Here is a 17,762-nt window from a genome sequence, read left to right as displayed (position 1 = left end):
CTGTACCCACGGCGAGTCTGCGTCTACACTGACGCCTTAGAGTACCCAGGAGTGAGTAAGTCCCCACTGCTGCCCACTGTCCTGCTCTGCCCGGCCCTGGTGAAGTGGGCTCATGGGGCGTGGTCACGAAACAACAAAGGCTTCCCCAAACTCAGCGCTGGCTTCCATCTGAGGGAAGCCACAGAGAAGGACTCAGGAGAGCTTGGTTCCAGCCCTGTCTACTACCAACTCGTACCAGGAGCAAATCTCTGCCTTCCTGGGGTTGGTGAGAGGGTGAAAGTCAGACAGGAGCTGGCGTTGGGGCACAGCGGGTGGGGCCGCCACCTGCAGTACCAGCATCCCACACTGGAGCTCTGCTTCCAGTCTAGCTCGCCGGCAGTACGCCCGTGAAGGCAGCAGATGATGGCTGAAGGACATGGACCCCGCCACTCCTGTGGGAAACCTGGCTGGAGGTCACGGCTCCCCGCTTCAGCCTGGCTCAGCCCCGACTGTTGCGGCCATTTGGGGAGTGAACCAGAGGATGAAAGAACTCTGTCCCTCTCTCTCTGTCACTCTGCCTCTCAAACAGAAAGAAGAGAAGAGAAGAGAAGAGAAGAGAAGAGAAGAGAAGAGAAGAGAGGAGAGGAGAGGAGAGGAGAGGAGAGGAGAGGAGAGGAGAGGAGAGGAGAGGAGAGGAGAGGAGAAGAGAGAAAGGAAGAAATGAAAAAAGAAAGAGAAAAAGAAATGGAGCCAGGCCAGTGCAGCGGCTCACTAGGCTAATCCTTCAGCTGCGGCACCGGCACCCTGGGTTCTAGTCCCGGTCGGGGTGCTGGGTTCTGTCCCGGTTGCTCCTCTTCCAGGCCAGCTCTCTGCTGTGGCCCGGGAAGGCAGTGGAGGATGGCCCAGGTCCTTGGGCCCTGCACCTGCATGGGAGACCAGGAGGAAGCAACTGGCTCCTGACTTTGGATCAGTGCAGTGTGCCGGCCACAGCGGCCACTTGGGGGGTGAACCAGCAGAAGGAAGACCTTTCTCTCTAACTCTGTCAAAAAAAAAAAAAAAAAAAAAGAAAGAAAAAGAAAAAGAAATGGAGCTGGTGCTGTGGCATAGCAGGTAAAACTGTTGCCTGCAGTGCCAGCATCCCATATGGGCACCGGTTCGAGTCCTGGCTGCTCCACTTCCGATCCAGCTCTCTGCTATGGCCTGGGAAAGCAGTGGAAGATGGCCCAAGTCTTTGAGCCCCTGCACCCATGTGGGAGACCCAGAAGGAGCTCCTGGCTCCTGGTTTCAGATAGGCACAGCTCCGGCTCTTGTGGCGATCTGGGGAGTGAACTAGCAAATTGAAGATCTCTCTCTCTCTCTCTCTCTCTCTCTCTCTCTCTCTCTGCCTCTCTGTAACTCTTCCAAATAAATAAATAAATCTTTTAAGAAAAGAAAAGAAAAGAAAAGAAGGTGCCAGCAAGCCTTGCTGTGGAAGTGAGGAGCACCCTAAAAACGCCAGGCCTGTCTCCCCTGCAAGTCTCCAGGTTTGAAAACAGCCTGGGCTTCTTCCCTCACAGGCAGGAAGGCTATCAGCCCCAAGACACTAAGAACAAAGGCAATGTTGTTCCTACCTCTCAGGGCTTTCTTTTGAAAATCAAGAGTTTCAAAAAAAAATCAAGAGTTTTGAAAAACAAAGGAGACAAAAAACGATAAAGGTTGAGGAACAGCCTCAGAACCGCCCCACCCCCGCACTGCCCCAACCACACTCCTCAGGGACCTCTGGTCCCCCAGACACCCCAGGGCATAGGCCACAGGGGTCCCCCCTGCAAGGCGAAGCAGCGGCTCCTGCACTGGGTGAATCTGGGGGCTGGGAGAGCGACCTGTCCAGAGCCACGGGCAGTGTGAGAGGGGCCCCTCGGGAAGGGGAGCCGCCGCCCTCCGCCCGCCCTGCGGGCCCTGCGTACAGGTGGTCCTGCCGCTTGAAGGCCTTGCTGCAGATCTTGCAGACGTGCTTCCGCTCCTGGCTGTGCGTCAGGTAGTGCTTGCTGAGTGAGCTGGCGCTGCTGAACAGCTTCCCGCACAGGCTGCAGTCCAGCAGGGGGTTCTGCGGGGAGCTGTGCTGCCGCTTCCCTTTACGGGCACTCCCCGAGGCCGCCCTGCCTCCGTCCTCGGGCTCCTTCGGCACCTTGAGCACGCCCAATCCCAGGTCTGTCAGAGGGAGGAAGCACAGGTTAGACGCAGGCCCCGGCTGGAGGACCAGGCGGCCTTGGGGAAGTTGGCCAAGACTCCAATTGCAGCCACTCTGCATGCAAGAAAATATGGCTGAGGAGCAGGAGAGGGAGCCGACGCCACACCTGCCCACAGCGCCTCGTCTGGGTGCTGCACACACAGGGACCAGGTTGTGGCAGGCTAAAGCGCCTAGGGGAACCGTGACCAGGACGGACAGGGCTTGGGGCCAGGCCACGGCCTGGTGCACTCCAGAGGGCAGTCTGCAAATACATCCTCCAAAGCCTTGGGGAGCGTAAACCCGCGACTCATCTGCCCAGTTCTTGCGGGATTTTAACTGAGCAGGTAACGCAGGAAGAATTAGCTCACCCGCTGCTGCTTTTCCCAGTGACATACATGTTAGAAACAGCCACGCGTCTGACAGGAGGCACGCACATGACTGTGATGTTGTGCAAAGGGCCTAGGACGCACACATTTGCAATCAAACTGTAGGAAAACAGCCGATGGAACACAAGGTGTCCATGCCGAGCGGCGGCGGAGGCAGCCTGCCGCGGAGCGCACGCAGCCCAGGTGCTGAAGCGGACAGCACGCAGCGGAGGCGCTGGGTCTGCAGGGGCTGACTGCTGCCGGGCTCCAGGGCTCAGGGCCGGGCTGTGTGGGTGACCGTGAGCCAGAAGCTGGGTTTTCGACCCTGAGGAACAAAGGGGCCGGGGCACGAGCCTCTGCCCCGCTCACGGCCTGGATTCCCGTTCTGGCAGCAGCAGGCACTCACTGCATGTTTGGTAAACGAACCATGGAGGATTTTTCTGCCCCTAGATGGGTCTGCAACAGGCATCGGGCTACCTCAGGAGAAGGGCAAGTTTAGAAAGAAGTGTTTATCCAGGATGCTGGGGGCAGGAGCCACGAGCCCAACAGGCCAGGGCCTGAGAAGGGAAGGATCTGGGAAGGCTCATTCCCCGAGGCTGACAGATGCAGACGCAGCATGGAAGCACCTGGACTCGCACCCAGCCCCGCCGCTGGCCGTGGCCTTCTGTCACTTAACTTGCCTGCCTTCCTCTCGAGAAGTCCCCGTGACAAGCTGACAGATACGCCCGACGGCTCCAACAAGGAGAAGCCGGACCTCCCGGGGGAAAGCATTCAGTCTTGCCAAGCTACCTTAAAGTGTGCAGTAAAGAAACCACTAAGCTACAGAAGAATAGGTTTTAAAAACTGTTAAGAATTGGGGCCGGCGCTGTGGCACAGTGGGTAGAGCCACCGCCTGCAAGTGCCGGCATCCTATATGGGCGCCGGTTCAAGTCCCGGCTGCTCCACTTCAGATCCAGCTCTCTGCTATGGCCTGGAAGGATGGCCCAAGTCCTTGGGCCCCTGCACCTGTGTGGGAGACCTGGAGGAAGCTCCTGGCTTCAGATCAGCACAGCTCCAGCATTGCAGCCATCTGGGAGTGGACCAGTGGATGGAAGACCTCCCTCCCTCCCTCCCTTCCTCTCTGCCTCTCCTTCTGTGTGTAACTCTGATTTTCAGATAAATAATTGTCAAGAAAACTGAAAACCTGGCCAGCAGAGCCACAGGCCCCCTGGGTCTTACTGGGCTCTGACCCTGCTCTGCGGCTCTGGAAGAAAATGTTCCAAGAAATTGCCCAAAAGGAAACTCAACGTAAAACGCCGTGCACAGAGCCACTCGGTCAGTCTAACACTGCCACGGGCACCAGGACGACGGCATGGGGCGGACCCTTGTGTACAACAAACACCCTGAAACAATCACGCTTCACGCCGTCTCCGCAGCACTCAGCGTGCCGGCCATGTCCATGTGCTTAACGGCTCGTGTGTGGGAGTCAGGGCAGATTTTTCTTGCTTGTGACTTTATTCTCTAAGCTTTAACAAATATATATTACTTTTCCTAATTAAAAAAACTAACGCCAGTATATGTACTTATGTGGGCTTGAATTTAAGTTACAGAAGTAGAAAGAACTGAAGTCTCCTGTTTGGTGGTAAAATTGACTTTTTTCCCATATGAGAAAATATCCCATCAGGAAAAGTGAGACCAGGTTATGCATTTACAGCGCCCTGTGAAAATCCGAGGGAAGTGACCGTCCTCCCAGCCCCCCAGCGCCACGCGGCCAGCTGTACCACCAGCGCTTGCCAGGCAGCTTCTGTGGCCTGGGGTGAGAACCTGACCCGCTCATCTCTTCGTTCCAGGGCTTCATACTCGCTCACTGTCCCACTACGATGGCAAGGCCAGTGCCCTGTCCACTACGCCTTGTGTGCAGTGGGGACTCTCAGAAGTTCTCATTCTAGCTAAGAGCTTCACGACATTTCTTAAGCTGTTTTTTCCAACCAAGGTGACTGCCTGCTTTCCCAAGGCCACGTCAAGTGTGTCTTCCCCACGCCAGTCTACTCTGGCTCATCCATCCCATCAAAGGGAGCTGACCATCGTGCTTCAGGACTCCAGATTCCCTCTGCCCTCAGCTGTGGAGGGGAGGGCTGAGAACAGAATCAACGGCCTGTCTGCAGTTAAAGATGCCAGCACTGGTAAAAAGAAGCAAAGCGTGTTGCCCGGCCCGGGAGGCTGTGACGGGCTTCCACCCCCTCCCTCCTCTGGCTGCCACTCTGCGGGGCAGCAGAGCAGACGCTGACTGCCCCAGGCCGCTGAGGACCACAGGGGGCCTGGGAGGGTCAGCCAGCCAGGCAGCGCGACGCACAGGAGCCCGGCTCATTCTGGAACAGCGCCAAGAGCCTGTGAGACATGTGAGACATGCTGGTGGACAGCGCTGCGCCCTGGGACACAGGCGACTGGGACGAGCGCTCCTCCATGCCCCTTGGTAGGAAGGCGGGAGGAGAGCACTTCCTCACTGCCCCCCCCCCCCCCCCCGGGCCGAGCCTCACCGTGCAGGGCCGTCTGCGACTCGGGGTCCGCGTACTCCTCCAGCAGCTTCACGGAGTCGCTGTCCTTCCCTGAGTACAGGGACAGGGCGTCCAGGTTGTCCTCCAGCGCCTCGCTGGGCACGTCGGGGGTCGGCAGGCTGGGCTCCAGCTCCAGGCCACTCAGGCCAGCGTAGAGCAGGTCGCGTGTGTCGGGACCCAGATCCCGGTTGAGGGCATCGCTGCAGCCGAGCCCTTGGCCCTCAGGAAATGAAGGGAGGTGCACGCCTGACGGAAGGGTGCCCTCGTCCCCCAGGCCGCACTGCTCCATGCTGGCCCCTCAGGTCCTGGCCAAGCCTACTCTCTGGAGAGTGAAGCTGTGCCTGGTGGGAGAGGGCCCTTGATGGCAGCCAATTCCTGAAAATGAACAAGGAGGATGCATAGTGACGAGGTGGCAACACAGCACGGGGTACAGCACAGGCTGTGAATTCCAGCAGACCTGCCTCTGGGCCCAGTAGCCACGTCACCCCGGGCCAGTCACATCAGCGCCACAAGTCCAAGTTTCCCCATCTGTAAACTGGGCATAAGAGCGTATTCACCCCAGGCTGGCACTGCAGCGTACTGGGTAAAGCTGCCGCCTGTAAGGCCAGAATCCCATATGGGCACCGGTTTGAGTCCCAGCTGCTCCACTTAAAATCCAACTCCCTGCTAATGCACCTGGAAAAGCAGTGGAGGATGGTCCAAGTGCTTGGGCTCCTGCATTCTTGTAGGAAACCCGGATGAAGTTCCTGGCTCCTGGCTTCATCCTGGCCCAGCCCCAGCCACTGCAGCCATTTGAGGAGTGAACCAGCAAATGGAAGATCTCTCTCTGTCTCTCCCTCTCTCTCTATATATATATAAATCTGCCTTTCAAATAAATAAATCTGTAGAAAAAAAGTTAAGAGTAGGTCTGTCCTAAGGTTGATATAGGATTATAGCAACATGGTGGCCTAAGATGACCACTTTCTCCAGCTAGAAACACAGAAATATGACAAAAGGTAATTTCTAATGCATAGACAAGCTCAAAAGACAAGTAAAACCTTGACGTGCCAGCAACAACAAGAAAGGTCAAAGCCAGATATATAAACTCCAGTTACTCTTTCCCAGAGCTGTGTGGTCCACGGTGACAGCACTGGTCCGTGGCAACGAAGCACTGGGCAAGCCACTCGTGCAGCGGGGATGTGCGGAGAGTGCCCAACACAGCCTGAACGTGGGAGACTCCGTGCAAAAGATGCCGGTTCAGCAAGTTTTATATAGATCAAATGTTGAAATAACATTTAAATATAATGGGTTCAACATGTTAATTTTGACTATTTTTAATTTAAAATTATTGATTCATTGATTTTCACTTATTTATTTGAAAGGCAGAGCTACAGAGAGGCAGACAGAGAGAGAGAAAGAGAGAGAGACAGAGAGAGACTTCCATCTACCTGTTTACTCCCCAAATGGCCGGAGCCGGGCTGATCGGAAGCCAGGAGACTGGAGACTCCTCCAGGTCTCCCACGTGAGTGCAAAGACCCAGGCACTTGGGCCATCTTCTGCTGCTTTCCCAGACACATTAGCAGAGGGCTGGATTGGAAGTGGAGCAGCCAGGACACAAACTGGCACCCATATGGTATGCTAGCACTACAGGAGGAGGCTTCACACACTATGCCACAGCGCCGGCCACAAATTATTTATTTTTAATCTGAGAGACTGAGAGACAGACAGAGACCTTCTGCCTACTGGTTCACTCCCCAAATACCAACAATACTTTAACATGGGCCAGGCAGAAGCCAGGAGCCGGGAACTCCATCGGGTTCTCTCATATGAGAGGCAGGGCGGAACACTTCAGCCATCCCTTACTGTCTCCCAGGGTGTGCACCAGCAGGAAGCTGGAACTGGGAGCAGAGCTGGGATTCAAACCCAGGCAGGCCCCATGCAGTGACTTGACCATTAGGCCAAATGCCTGCCCCTGTGTGTTTTTATTTTTAATATGGTTTCTTGCAAATTTTAAATTTAAAGTTGAAAATTCCTGGGGCTGATGCTGTGGCACAGCGAGTTAAAGCCCCAGCCTGCAGTGCCGGTGTCCCATTTGGGTGCTAGTTCGCGTCCCGGCTGCTCCACTTCCAACTTAGCTCTCTGCTATTGCTTGGGAAAGCAGCAGAAGATGGCCCAAGGCCTTGGGCCCCTGCATCCCTGTGGGGGCCCGGAAGAAGCTTCTAGCTCCTGGCTTAGGATCAGCACAGCTCCAGCCATTTCAGCTGTTTGGGGAGTGAACCAGCAGAGGAAGACCTCTCTCTCTGCCTCTGCCTCTCTGTAACTCTACCTTTCAAATAAATAAATCTTAAAAAAAGAAAAGAAAAGAAAAGAAAATTCCTAATCTGAAAAGCCAAAATCTGAAACTTTCGATTTCACAGCCATTTTAGGTTTCAGATTGTTTTAATTAGGGACACTCGGAGAGTAAAGTCCATGCAAACATTCCAAAGTCTGCAAGCCTGAAATCTGAAACGCTGTCTCGAGCACTCTGGGTAAGAGACACTCAGCCTGCACGTGGCTCAGGCTATACCCCTACCAAATAAGAGCCCGGGACCTGGGGTCGTACAGGTTCTCAGGAACAGGAGACAGGGCCTTGAGCTCCCAGAAGGTGGAGACCTGAGCCCCTGAAGAGCCACAGCAGCTGCCGGGAGACAGTCACAAGGAGAACTCAGGAGCCTGCAGGAGAGCGAAAAGGGAGACAACGGAACAGGGCAAACTGAGCACAGGGAAAGAACAAACACACCCAGAATGAAACAAACAGAGCTTCTAAACATAAAAGACCTTAAAATTTAAACTCCCTGAAGGGTTAACAGCACATTAAACACCTACAGGTGGAGCCGTCTGAGGAACCCCTGGGACTCAGCACACGGAGGTACTGGAATAAACAGGAACAAGCAGCTGAGAAAGTATGAACGGAGAAGCAGATGGGAAAGCCCCATCAGAGGCCCCAAAAGGACAAAGAAAATAGAGGGGAGATGGCGTCTTAAAAAAAGTGAGGAGGCTGGCGTCAGCACAGTGGGTTAAGCTGCCACCTGTGATACTGGCATCTATAGGAGCGCCTGTTCACGTCCTGGCTGCTCCACTTCTTCTTGTTCTTCTTTTCTAAAGATTTATGTATTTATTTATTTGAAAGTCAGAGCTACACAGAGAGAAGTAGAGGCAGAGAGAGAGAGAGAGAGAGAGACAGAGAGAGGTCTTCCAACTGATGGTTCACTCCCCAATTGGCTGCAATGGCCAGAGCTGGGCTGATCCAAAGCCAGGAGCCAGGAGCTTCTTCCAGGTCTCCCATGCAGGTGCAGGGCACAAGGACTTGGGCCATCTTCTACTGCTTTCCCAGGCCATAGCAGAGAGCTGGCTTGGAAGTGGAGCAGCTTGGACTTGAACTGGCACCCATATGGGATGCTGATGCTGCAGGCAGCAGCTTTTACCTGCTATGCCATAGTGCCAGCCCCAGCTCCATTTCTGATTCAGCTCCCTGCTAATGTGCCTGGGAAAGCAGTGGAAGATGGCCCAAGTGCTTGGGCCCCCTCCACACATGTGGTAGATGCGGCTGGAGCTCTTGGATCCTGCTTCTGCCTGGAGGTCAACAAGTAGATCTCTCTCTCTCTCTCTCTGACTCTGCCTTCCAGACAATTAAATAAATCTTTTTTAAAAAATGAGTGAGTCCCTGGCTCCAGCTCCCAGCTCAAGCTTCCCGCTAGTGCAGACCCTGGGAGGTAGCAGTGGTGACTCACGTCGCTGGCTCCCTGCATGCGCATGGGAGACCGGGATGGAGTTCCTGCCAGTGGGTGGGAGCTCTCTCTCCCTGTGTCTTTCTCAGATAAGTAATTTTTACACAGAAGAATGGTGGGTGAATGTCTAGAATCATAGAACTACACGAACCTAGACTTGAAGATTTGACTCTTCAAGATATACGGTTTGTAAAAACAAACAAATATGTGGGTAGCTGTGACCAAGCATTTCAAGGCCAAAGCAGGATAAGTACAAGTAAAAGGCAGTGCTTGACACACATCAGTAGAAATGCAGAACACCAAAGACCAAGAGTCACCTCAGAAACTACCAGAAAGAGGTGGCAGCTGCAGAGGGATGACGACAAGACAACGCTATCAGCAGAGGAGGACGAGCAGGAGCCAGCACAGAGCCCAGCACACAGGGGAGGGGCAGGCAAGGCCTTGGGGTTTACCTCACAGACCCTGGTTCAAAAATCGACTAGAGGCGGGTGCTGTGACACAGCGGGTTAAAGCCCTGGTCTGCGGTGCCGGCATCCCATGTGGGAATCAATTGGAGTCCCGGCTGCTCTACTTCTAATTCAGCTCTCTGCTGTGGCCTGGGAAAGCAGTAGAAGATGGCCCAAGTCCTTGGGCCCCTGCACCTGCGTGGGAGACCTGGAAGAAGCTCCTGGCTCCTGGCTTCAGATCGGCGCAGCTCTGGCCATTGCGGCCATCTGGGGAGTGAACCAATGGAAGGAAGACCTCTCTCTTTGTCTCTCCTTCTCACTGTCTGTAACTCTACCTCTCGAATAAATAAATAAAATCTTTTAAAAATGCATTAAAAAAGTTTTAAAATTACCGATTTGATCTTTTCATCTTTTCGCTTATTTCAGATCTGTTCAGTTACTCTGTTTCTTCTTGAGTCAGTTTTGGTAATTTGTATCTTCCTAGGAATTTGCCCATTTTTATTTAAGTTATTTGGTTGGTTGTGCCTAGTTTAGGTAACTAATTGTTAAAGTTAATTTTTCTAAGTTACCTAATTTGTTAGCAAATTATCTAGATACAATTATTCATAGTATTCCTTTGTAACCTATTGTATTTTTGTACAGCATTAGTGATGTCCCTTCCCTCTCTTTCCTGCTTTTAGTGATTTCAGTACTCCCTATTCTATCTCTATCTCTATCTCTATCTCTATCTCTATCCTATCTCTATCTCTATCTCTATCTCTATCTCTATCTCTATCTCTATCTCTCTATCTGCAGTATTTTAAAGCAAATCCTGCTCAGATTTGGAGAGATACATTCTACTAGTTTAGATGCTGCATGGTTTGTTTCTTTCCTCTTTGAGTTACACTTGGATTCTTTTAACACTAGCTGCAAGAAGCCAGTATGCACGCGGTCGGTATTGCACTAGCCGCTCCACAACATTCTGGAGGGCAACACCACAGGGACGATAAAAAGATCAGAGGCTGCCCGGGTTCGGAGTGGGAGGAGGGGTGAGCTCAGCATGGTGCTGTAGTGGTCGGCACGTGACATCATACGCTGGTCTAAACCCATGGGCAGAGGACACTGCCGTGTAAAACACACTTCATTTACTAAAACAAAACAAAACAAAACAAAACCTCACACATTCTGGGAATCTAGATGGCCATGTGCTCAGGGTAGGGACATGCTCAAAAACAAAGTCAGAAGGGTCTAGGCCTCTGGCTGACCTTGGTTCTGTGCAAGCTAAGGCAGGGCTGAAAGCATGCCCCAGCTCTCACACACAGAAAGGGTGCAAAGCTTTGTTTTGTTTTTGTGGCTCCAGGCATCTAGGAACAGCTCTGAGTCACTAGCTCATCACGACAGTAACAGGACACAGAGCACTGACTACACACAACAAGGAATACAGTTCTCACAATATTCACTCAAGAGAGCCACTAAACCAACAAAAATGTACAGCTGACAACAGGCAGCAACCAACTCCAGGGGCGTGGGGAGGAAAGTGATCCCCAGGGTCAGCAGATTAATGGTCTTTCCAAAAAAATGACAGGGCACACGAAGAAACAAGAAGTACGGGGGCTTCCATAGCCTTGGAAACTCATGACTGGTGCATAGGGAGATTACTGGTGCCATAAACAGGAGTGTCAATTTGTAAAGTCAACAACAGGAGTCACTGTGCACTTACTCCTCATGTAGGATCTCTGTCCTTAATGTGCTGTACACTGAGGCTTAATGCTATAACGAGTACTCAAACAGTATATTTCACTTTGTGTTTCTATGGGGGTGCAAACTGTTGAAATCTTTACTTAATGTACACTAAACTGATCTTCTGTTAAAAAAAAAAAAAAAAAAAAAGAAACTATCAATTCCCAACTTGATTCTCACTGGGATTAAACATGACAATAGGTCTGATCTGATTTCATCATCATTTAAAAAAAATCATCTATTATTTTTCACTTTATGTTTCTGTGTGGGAACAAACTGTTGAAATCCTTACTTAAGGTATACTAAGCTGATCTTCTGTATACTAAGATAATCGAAAATGAATCTTGATGTGAATGGAAGGGGAGAGGGAGTGGGAAAGGGGAGGGTGGTGGGTGGGAGGGACGGTATGGGGGGGAAAGCCATTGTAACCCATGAGACGTACTTTGGAAATTTATATTCATTAAATAAAAGATAAAAAAAAAAAAAAAAAAACAACAAGAAGTACGGCCCATCCAGAGGGACATCCACTTCAGACAGAATCGTACGAGTCTGTACCTGGCCTCTTTTGCCCCTGTTGTAGCGTCATCAGCACTGCATTCCCTTTCTTACCCTTTTTTTTTTTTAATAAAGATTTTATTTATTTATTTATTTATTTGAGAGGTAAAGTTACAGACAGAAAGAGGCAGACACCGAAAGGTTTTCCATCCACTGGTTCACTCCCTAAATGGCCACAATGGCAGGAGCTGAGCTGATCTGAAGCCAGGAGCCAGGAGCATCTCCCAGGTCTCCCATGTGGGTGCAGAGACCCAAGCACTTGGGCCATCTTCTACTGCTTTCCCAGGCCATAGCAGAGAGCTGGATTGGAAGAGGAGCAGCCGGGACATGAAACAGTACCCATATGGGATGCCAGAGCCGCAGAGGGAGGCTTAGCCCACTACGCCACAGCGCCGACCCGATGTATATATATTTTTTAAGTTGAATACAGGTCTATCATCCTATACAACTCTGAAACCCAAGTGAGTTTCAGAATCCAGAGTTTTGGGGAATCTTAGAAAGGTAAGCCAATGCATTCACTGTGTTCCTAGTAACCCCAGCAGCCTTTTCATGTAAACACTTGGACATCCGTGGGTTTTGGTGCTGTGGCAGGTCCTGAGGCCACCTCTGGTCAACGCTGGGGACAACTGCACTGTCAACAGCAACAGAGGGGCAGGGTTGGCCGCTGAGTTCTCAGAGCTTGGGGGCTGGAGAACAAATGTGGATCTTTTTTTATTTTTATTATTTTTATTTTATTTTATTGACAGGCAGAGTGGACAGTGAGAGAGAGAGAGAGACAGAGAGAAAGGTCTTTCTTTGCCATTGGTTCACCCTCCAATGGCCGCCACGGCCGGCATGCTGTGGCCTGCGCACCGCGCTAATCCAATGGCAGGAGCCAAGAACTTATCCTGGTCTCCCATGGGGTGCAGGGCCCAAGTACTTGGGCCATCCTCCACTGCACTCCCTGGCGACAGCAGAGAGCTGGCCTGGAAGAGGGGCAACCGGGACAGAATCTGGCGCCCTGACCGGGACTAGAACTCAGTGTGCTGGTGCTGCAAGGCGCAAGATTAGCCTAGTGAGCTGTGGCGCTGGGCCAAAGTGTGGATCTTTAAGCAAAGCGAGTTTCTCCACCCGCTCCAAAGTGCCTCCCACAGTGCCCCTCTTCCACCTCCCAATAATAAAAACAGACCAATACAAGCCAAGTTTGTAAAGCCCTTCCCCCATGGCAGGAACTACGCCAAGAGCTTCGTGCCCATGAACTTGCTCCTCACAACAACCTGCACGCAGGTTCCGTTGTCACTCCCGTTCCGCAGGTCATGTTCCTAACAGGAGGCTGGGCCAGCTCTCGAACCCCAGTGTTCTGACTTTGGAGTATGGGTCCTCACCTATACAGCGCTGACTCCGCTACGCTAAACTGGACGCTGCCCTGCTCCAATTAACCCAGGAAACATGAAGGGCATGGGGGTGGGGAGACTCAATGTCTCTGGACTCCCAAACACAGAATCACCTGCTTGTCAACACACTCCCACAGTCCACACACCCAGCTGTTCTGCTCACAGCCTCGGGAAGGCAGGTCAAAGGCCCAAAGGCCATGCTTTGATATTTATATTCTTTCCAGATGGCAAAGCAACCTCTCCCTGCAAGCCAAGTTCCAAGTTTTAGCACCTGCCTCGGTACAGAGAGCTCCCGCTAATCCACCTGGGGCAGGATCTGTGGTGATTCCCAAGGGCACAAACACTCCTAAAAATTTCATAGCTTTGTTTCCAAATGAGAATAAGCTAAGAGAGAAAAGGCCCAGTACATGTGGACCACAGGATGACACCGCACACCTGAGCAGGGCAGACCGTGTGGTCTCAATGCCTGGGTGTGCGGGTGACAGCACGCGTGAAGCGCCATTCCACTGCACAGTGAATGAGAAGGGGGCAGGCGTGGATTTAGCTCCTAATAATGTCTCCGGGGCCAGGCAGAGGCCAGCAGGCCCCGTGGCACACAGGGAGCTTCTGCTACAGCTCAAACGGAGAGAAGGGCTAGGAGGACTTGCCGTGACGGGGTCTTCCAACCCCAGGCGCCAGGGAGCAGTGACTTCTCAGCCAAGCCCCGTCCCTTCCTGGGACTTAACACTGTCACTTCTATCACATTGGTCTGGCTGCTTTGCTTGCAATTGATTTGCAAGTTGCTTTTGGCTTTATAGCTGTAGGCGAGCTCACTCCTTGTTTCATCATCATTTATGCCTTTTTAGTAGTTTTAAAAAACAATTTAAGGGGCCGGTGCTGTGGTGTAGCAGGTAAAGTCACCGCCAGAAGTACTGGCATCCCATACGGGTGCTGGTTTGAGTCCTAGCTGCTCCACTTCTGATCCAGCTCCCTGCTATGGCCTGGGAAAGCAGTAGAAGATGGCACAGGTCCTTGGGCCCCTGCACCTATGTGGGAGACCTGGAAGAAGCTCCTGGCCTTGGATTGGCCCAGCTCCAGCTGTTGCAGCCATTTGGGGAGTGAACCATCAGATGGAAGACCTCTCTCTCTCTCTCTCTCTCTCTCTCTCTCTTTCTCTCTCTGCCTCTCTGTAACTTCTTTTCAAATAAATAAATAAATCTTTTTCTGAAAAAATTAACTCAACACCAGAGATCTGAAGCTATTTTAATTTTTTTAAGTCCTGTCACCCCATGGCTGGTGGGGGTGGCGCATAAAGGACTCTCCTGTGAAATGCTACAGGCTCTTGGGGAAGGAGCCCACTGTAAGCGTCTCCACTGCAGAAGTAAACCCACACAATGTCAGTAACATCCACTGCCGCATTATCTGGAGTGAACAATCTGAAATTCTACCTAGTGGATAGAGATGTTTTATTTAAGCCTGCAGTACACTGACACATTTTTCAACTAGTTATCAAGGTAAAACACACACACACACACACACACACACACACACAGAGCAGCACTGTCCAAAGAACTTCCTGTGCTGATGGAACATTCTAAACCTGCCCTGTCCAGCACAGATATGCAGCTACTGCCACTGAGGAGCTAAAATCTCCATCTTAGTGGACTTAAACTAAATTTAAATAGTCTCAAGTGAGGGGGCCGGCGTCGTGGTAAAGTGGGATAAGCTGTCAGCTGCAGCACCGGCATCCCGTATGGCCACCAGTTCAATTCCCGGATGCTCCATTTCTGAGCCAGCTCCCTACTAAAACACCTAGGAAAGCAGTGGAAGGTGGCTCAAGCCCTTGGGCCCCTGCACCCATATAGGAGACCCAGAAGAAGCTCCTGGCTTTGGTCTGGCCCAGCCCTGACCACTGCGGCCATTTGAGGCGTGAACCAGCAGATGCATGCTCTGTCTCCCCTCTCTTGTAACTTTGCCTTTCAAACAAATAAAATAAAGATCTTTAAAAATATATAAACAGGGGCCAATGCCTTCAGTGCCAGCATCCCACATGGGTGCTTGCTAGAGTCCCAGCTGCTCCATTTCTGATCCAGCTCCCTGCTATGGCCTGGGAAAGCAGTGGAAGATGACCCAAGTGCTTGGGCCTCTGCACTCGGGTGGGAGACCCAGAAAAAGCACCTGGCTCCTGGCCTCGGATGGGCCCAGTTTCAGTTGTTGCGGCCATTTGGGGAGTGAACCAGTGGATGGAAGACTCTCTGTCTGCCTCTGCCTCTCTGTAACTCTGCCTTTCAAATAAATAAATAAATCTCTAAAAATAAATAAATCAGTAAACAGATGGTCACGAGCGGCTAATGGCGACCACACTAGATACTGCAGGTCTAGAGACTTCTTGTTACGTTCTGCTTCCTGACTTCCGTTTAAATATCTGAACATAAAACAAAGCTGAGGATCGGTCAGCGCTGAGTGCACATCACCGCGCAGCAACAACTGGCTGGAGCGGAGGCTGCAGCTGCCTTCAGATGGGGCACGTCCCTCTCCGCTCCGCCACAGACCCCGCCGCTCCCCCTCCGTCTCCCACTGCACTCACTCACTCACACGCCCGCCTGGCCCTGTGGCCTCTGAGCTGACGACCCTGATTTGTGCCATTTCCCTGGGACAAATGCTCTCAGCAGCTCTATGAAATGAACCCCTCAACCCCAGCCTGCATGCCACCTCTGCACTGGTCTAAGATCCGTTCTTCCGCCCCGAATCCTGGCAAGCACCTGACCACCCCCCCCCACACACACATCCTATTCGCCTGTGGAAGTGGGCTCCCTGGCGCGGCGGGCTCTGCCTCATGTCTGGCACGCCTCACACCTCGCCAGGCCCGGAACTTTGATCACAGAAGGCCCGCAGCCCCCTTTTCTCTCCACCTCTTTCCTCTGAAAAGTTCCAATCCCTGTGCCCCCGAGCACCCCCCTCACCTTCCCCTCTGGGTCCAGCACCAGGAAGAGAGTGATCAAGTCTGAGCAACCCCAGGTTGTTGGCAGCTGGGAGCTGGGAGCCAGGAGAGACTTGAAGCTTCACCCTCACTGTGCACCCTCCTTCCCCACTGTCCCACTCCAAATATTCGTGCTAACTGTAGACACGTTCTGTTTGGTCTACGCAGACTTTTCACAACTTGAATTAACTGTGAGGTTCCACCTACAAATGCAGATTTCTGGGTTTTCTTAAATTACTGGCTTTGCTATTCCCTGACAAGGATGGAGCTGAGCACCAGCTGTCACCTCTGGAGAGGGCTTTAGGCCTCCAATCCCCACAGTCCTGCCTGGCCTTGCTTACAACAGCCATCTTTATGATGAGAACATCAGGTATATCAGCCAAGGTTTGTTGTGGTCTTATTATATGGCAGGTACAATTATAATCGCTTACGTGTTCTCTTATTTAATTTCTACATCTCTTTGAGGCATATTCTGTACTGTCAACTCTACTTCATGGATGAAGTAAATAAAGTTCAGAGAAGTAAGCTGTTCAAAATCAGAGTTAGAAGGGGCCATCGCCGTGGCGCAGCGGGTAAAGCTGTCGCCTGCAGTGTGGGCATCCCATATGGGCGCCAGTTCAAGTCCTGGCTGCTCCACTTCCAATCCAGCTCTCTGCTATGACCTGGGAAAGCAGAAGATGGCCCAAGTCCTTGGGCCCCTGTACCCGTGTGAGAGACACAAAGGAGGCTCCAGGCTCCTGTCTTTGGATTGGCCCAGCTCCAGCTGTTGCGGCCATTTAGGGAGTGAACCAGTAGGCAGAAGACACACACCCCTCTCTGCCTCTCCATAATTCTACTTTTCAAATAAATAAATAAATCTTAAAAAAAAAAAAAATCACAGGGCCAGCGCCGTGGCTGACTTGGTTAATCCTCCACCTGCGGCACTGGCATCCCATGTGGGCACTGGGTTCTGGTCCCGGTTGCTCCTCTTCCGGTCCAGCTCTCTGCTGTGGCCCGGGAGGGCAGTGGAGGATGGCCCGAGCCCTTGGGCCTCTGCACCCATATGGGAGACTGGGAAGAGGCACCTGGCTCCTGGCTTCGGATCAGTGCAGTGCCAGCCGTGGCAGCCATTTGGGGAGTGAAACAACAGAGGGAAGACCTTTCTCTCTGTCTCTCTCTCTCACTGTCTATAACTCTACCTGTCAAATAAAAAAAAAAAATTCACCCTGGTGATCTGATCCTAGAGACCTGAACACCTTACCACTCCACTAGGCTGTTATTATATACTTGAGACTCCTGCCCTACACTTGGTACCCACATTTTTAAGTTGAGCAACTAACAAAGATTCCTTCCTGCAGCTTTTTAACCAGTATGTTATTTTAAAAAATTATTTATTTACTTCATTTTATTTTATTTGAGGGAGACAGAGAACTCCCACCTACTGGTTCATACCCCAAATACCCACGACAGCAGGGGATGGGCCAGGCCAAAGTCAGGAGCAAGAAACTCAACACAGGTCTCCAGTGTGGGTGGCAGGAACCCAAACTCTTACAGCCTCCCTGTGCACAAAAGCAGGAATCTGGGATTGAGAGCAGAGCTGGGACCCAAACCCAGGCCCTCCAGCATAGGATGCTGGGCGTCTTAGGCCAAACACTGCCCCCAACGTATAATTTCAACCAGAATTAGATGAATTAACCAATTCAGCTCCTCTGATGCTCATTAAAAGAGTGGAATTAAAGCTTATATTGGGGAAAAGGAAGACATAGACTAAACAGAAGGATACTAACTGACCCAGAGGTTAAGTGGGGGGGGGGGGAGTTTCTTACTTTTACAGAGAATGCGAATAAGTATTAACATCTACAACAGTAATCTTCACAGTGAGGTGGAATGGGGACTCCTCA

At 51.8% G+C, this 17,762-nt stretch overlaps 1 protein-coding gene across 5 annotated transcripts in view; it reads right to left on the bottom strand.

Annotated features, from left to right (window-relative positions):
- The window catches only part of ZNF541 (zinc finger protein 541), a 39,320-nt gene that overhangs the window by 19,220 nt on the left and 2,338 nt on the right, over nt 1-17,762 (bottom strand). For 4 of the 5 annotated variants that reach the window (XM_070062030.1, XM_070062032.1, XM_070062033.1 and 1 more), the window contains exons 3-4: nt 5,067-5,459; nt 1,923-2,166 (exon numbers count right to left, since the gene is read on the bottom strand). In XM_070062030.1, the coding sequence (XP_069918131.1) occupies nt 1,923-2,166; nt 5,067-5,373 (551 nt within the window). In that variant the 5' untranslated portion in view covers nt 5,374-5,459. Of the gene's footprint in view, nt 1-1,922; nt 2,167-5,066; nt 5,460-7,665; nt 7,776-17,762 lie in introns of all 5 variants that reach the window. The other variant, XM_070062031.1, reaches the window with a different exon arrangement.

The sequence above is a fragment of the Oryctolagus cuniculus genome, chromosome 18, assembly GCF_964237555.1.
Source record: "Oryctolagus cuniculus chromosome 18, mOryCun1.1, whole genome shotgun sequence".
NCBI classification, from domain to species: Eukaryota; Metazoa; Chordata; class Mammalia; order Lagomorpha; family Leporidae; genus Oryctolagus; species Oryctolagus cuniculus.
This window is presented reverse-complemented; position numbering and strand designations above follow the sequence as displayed.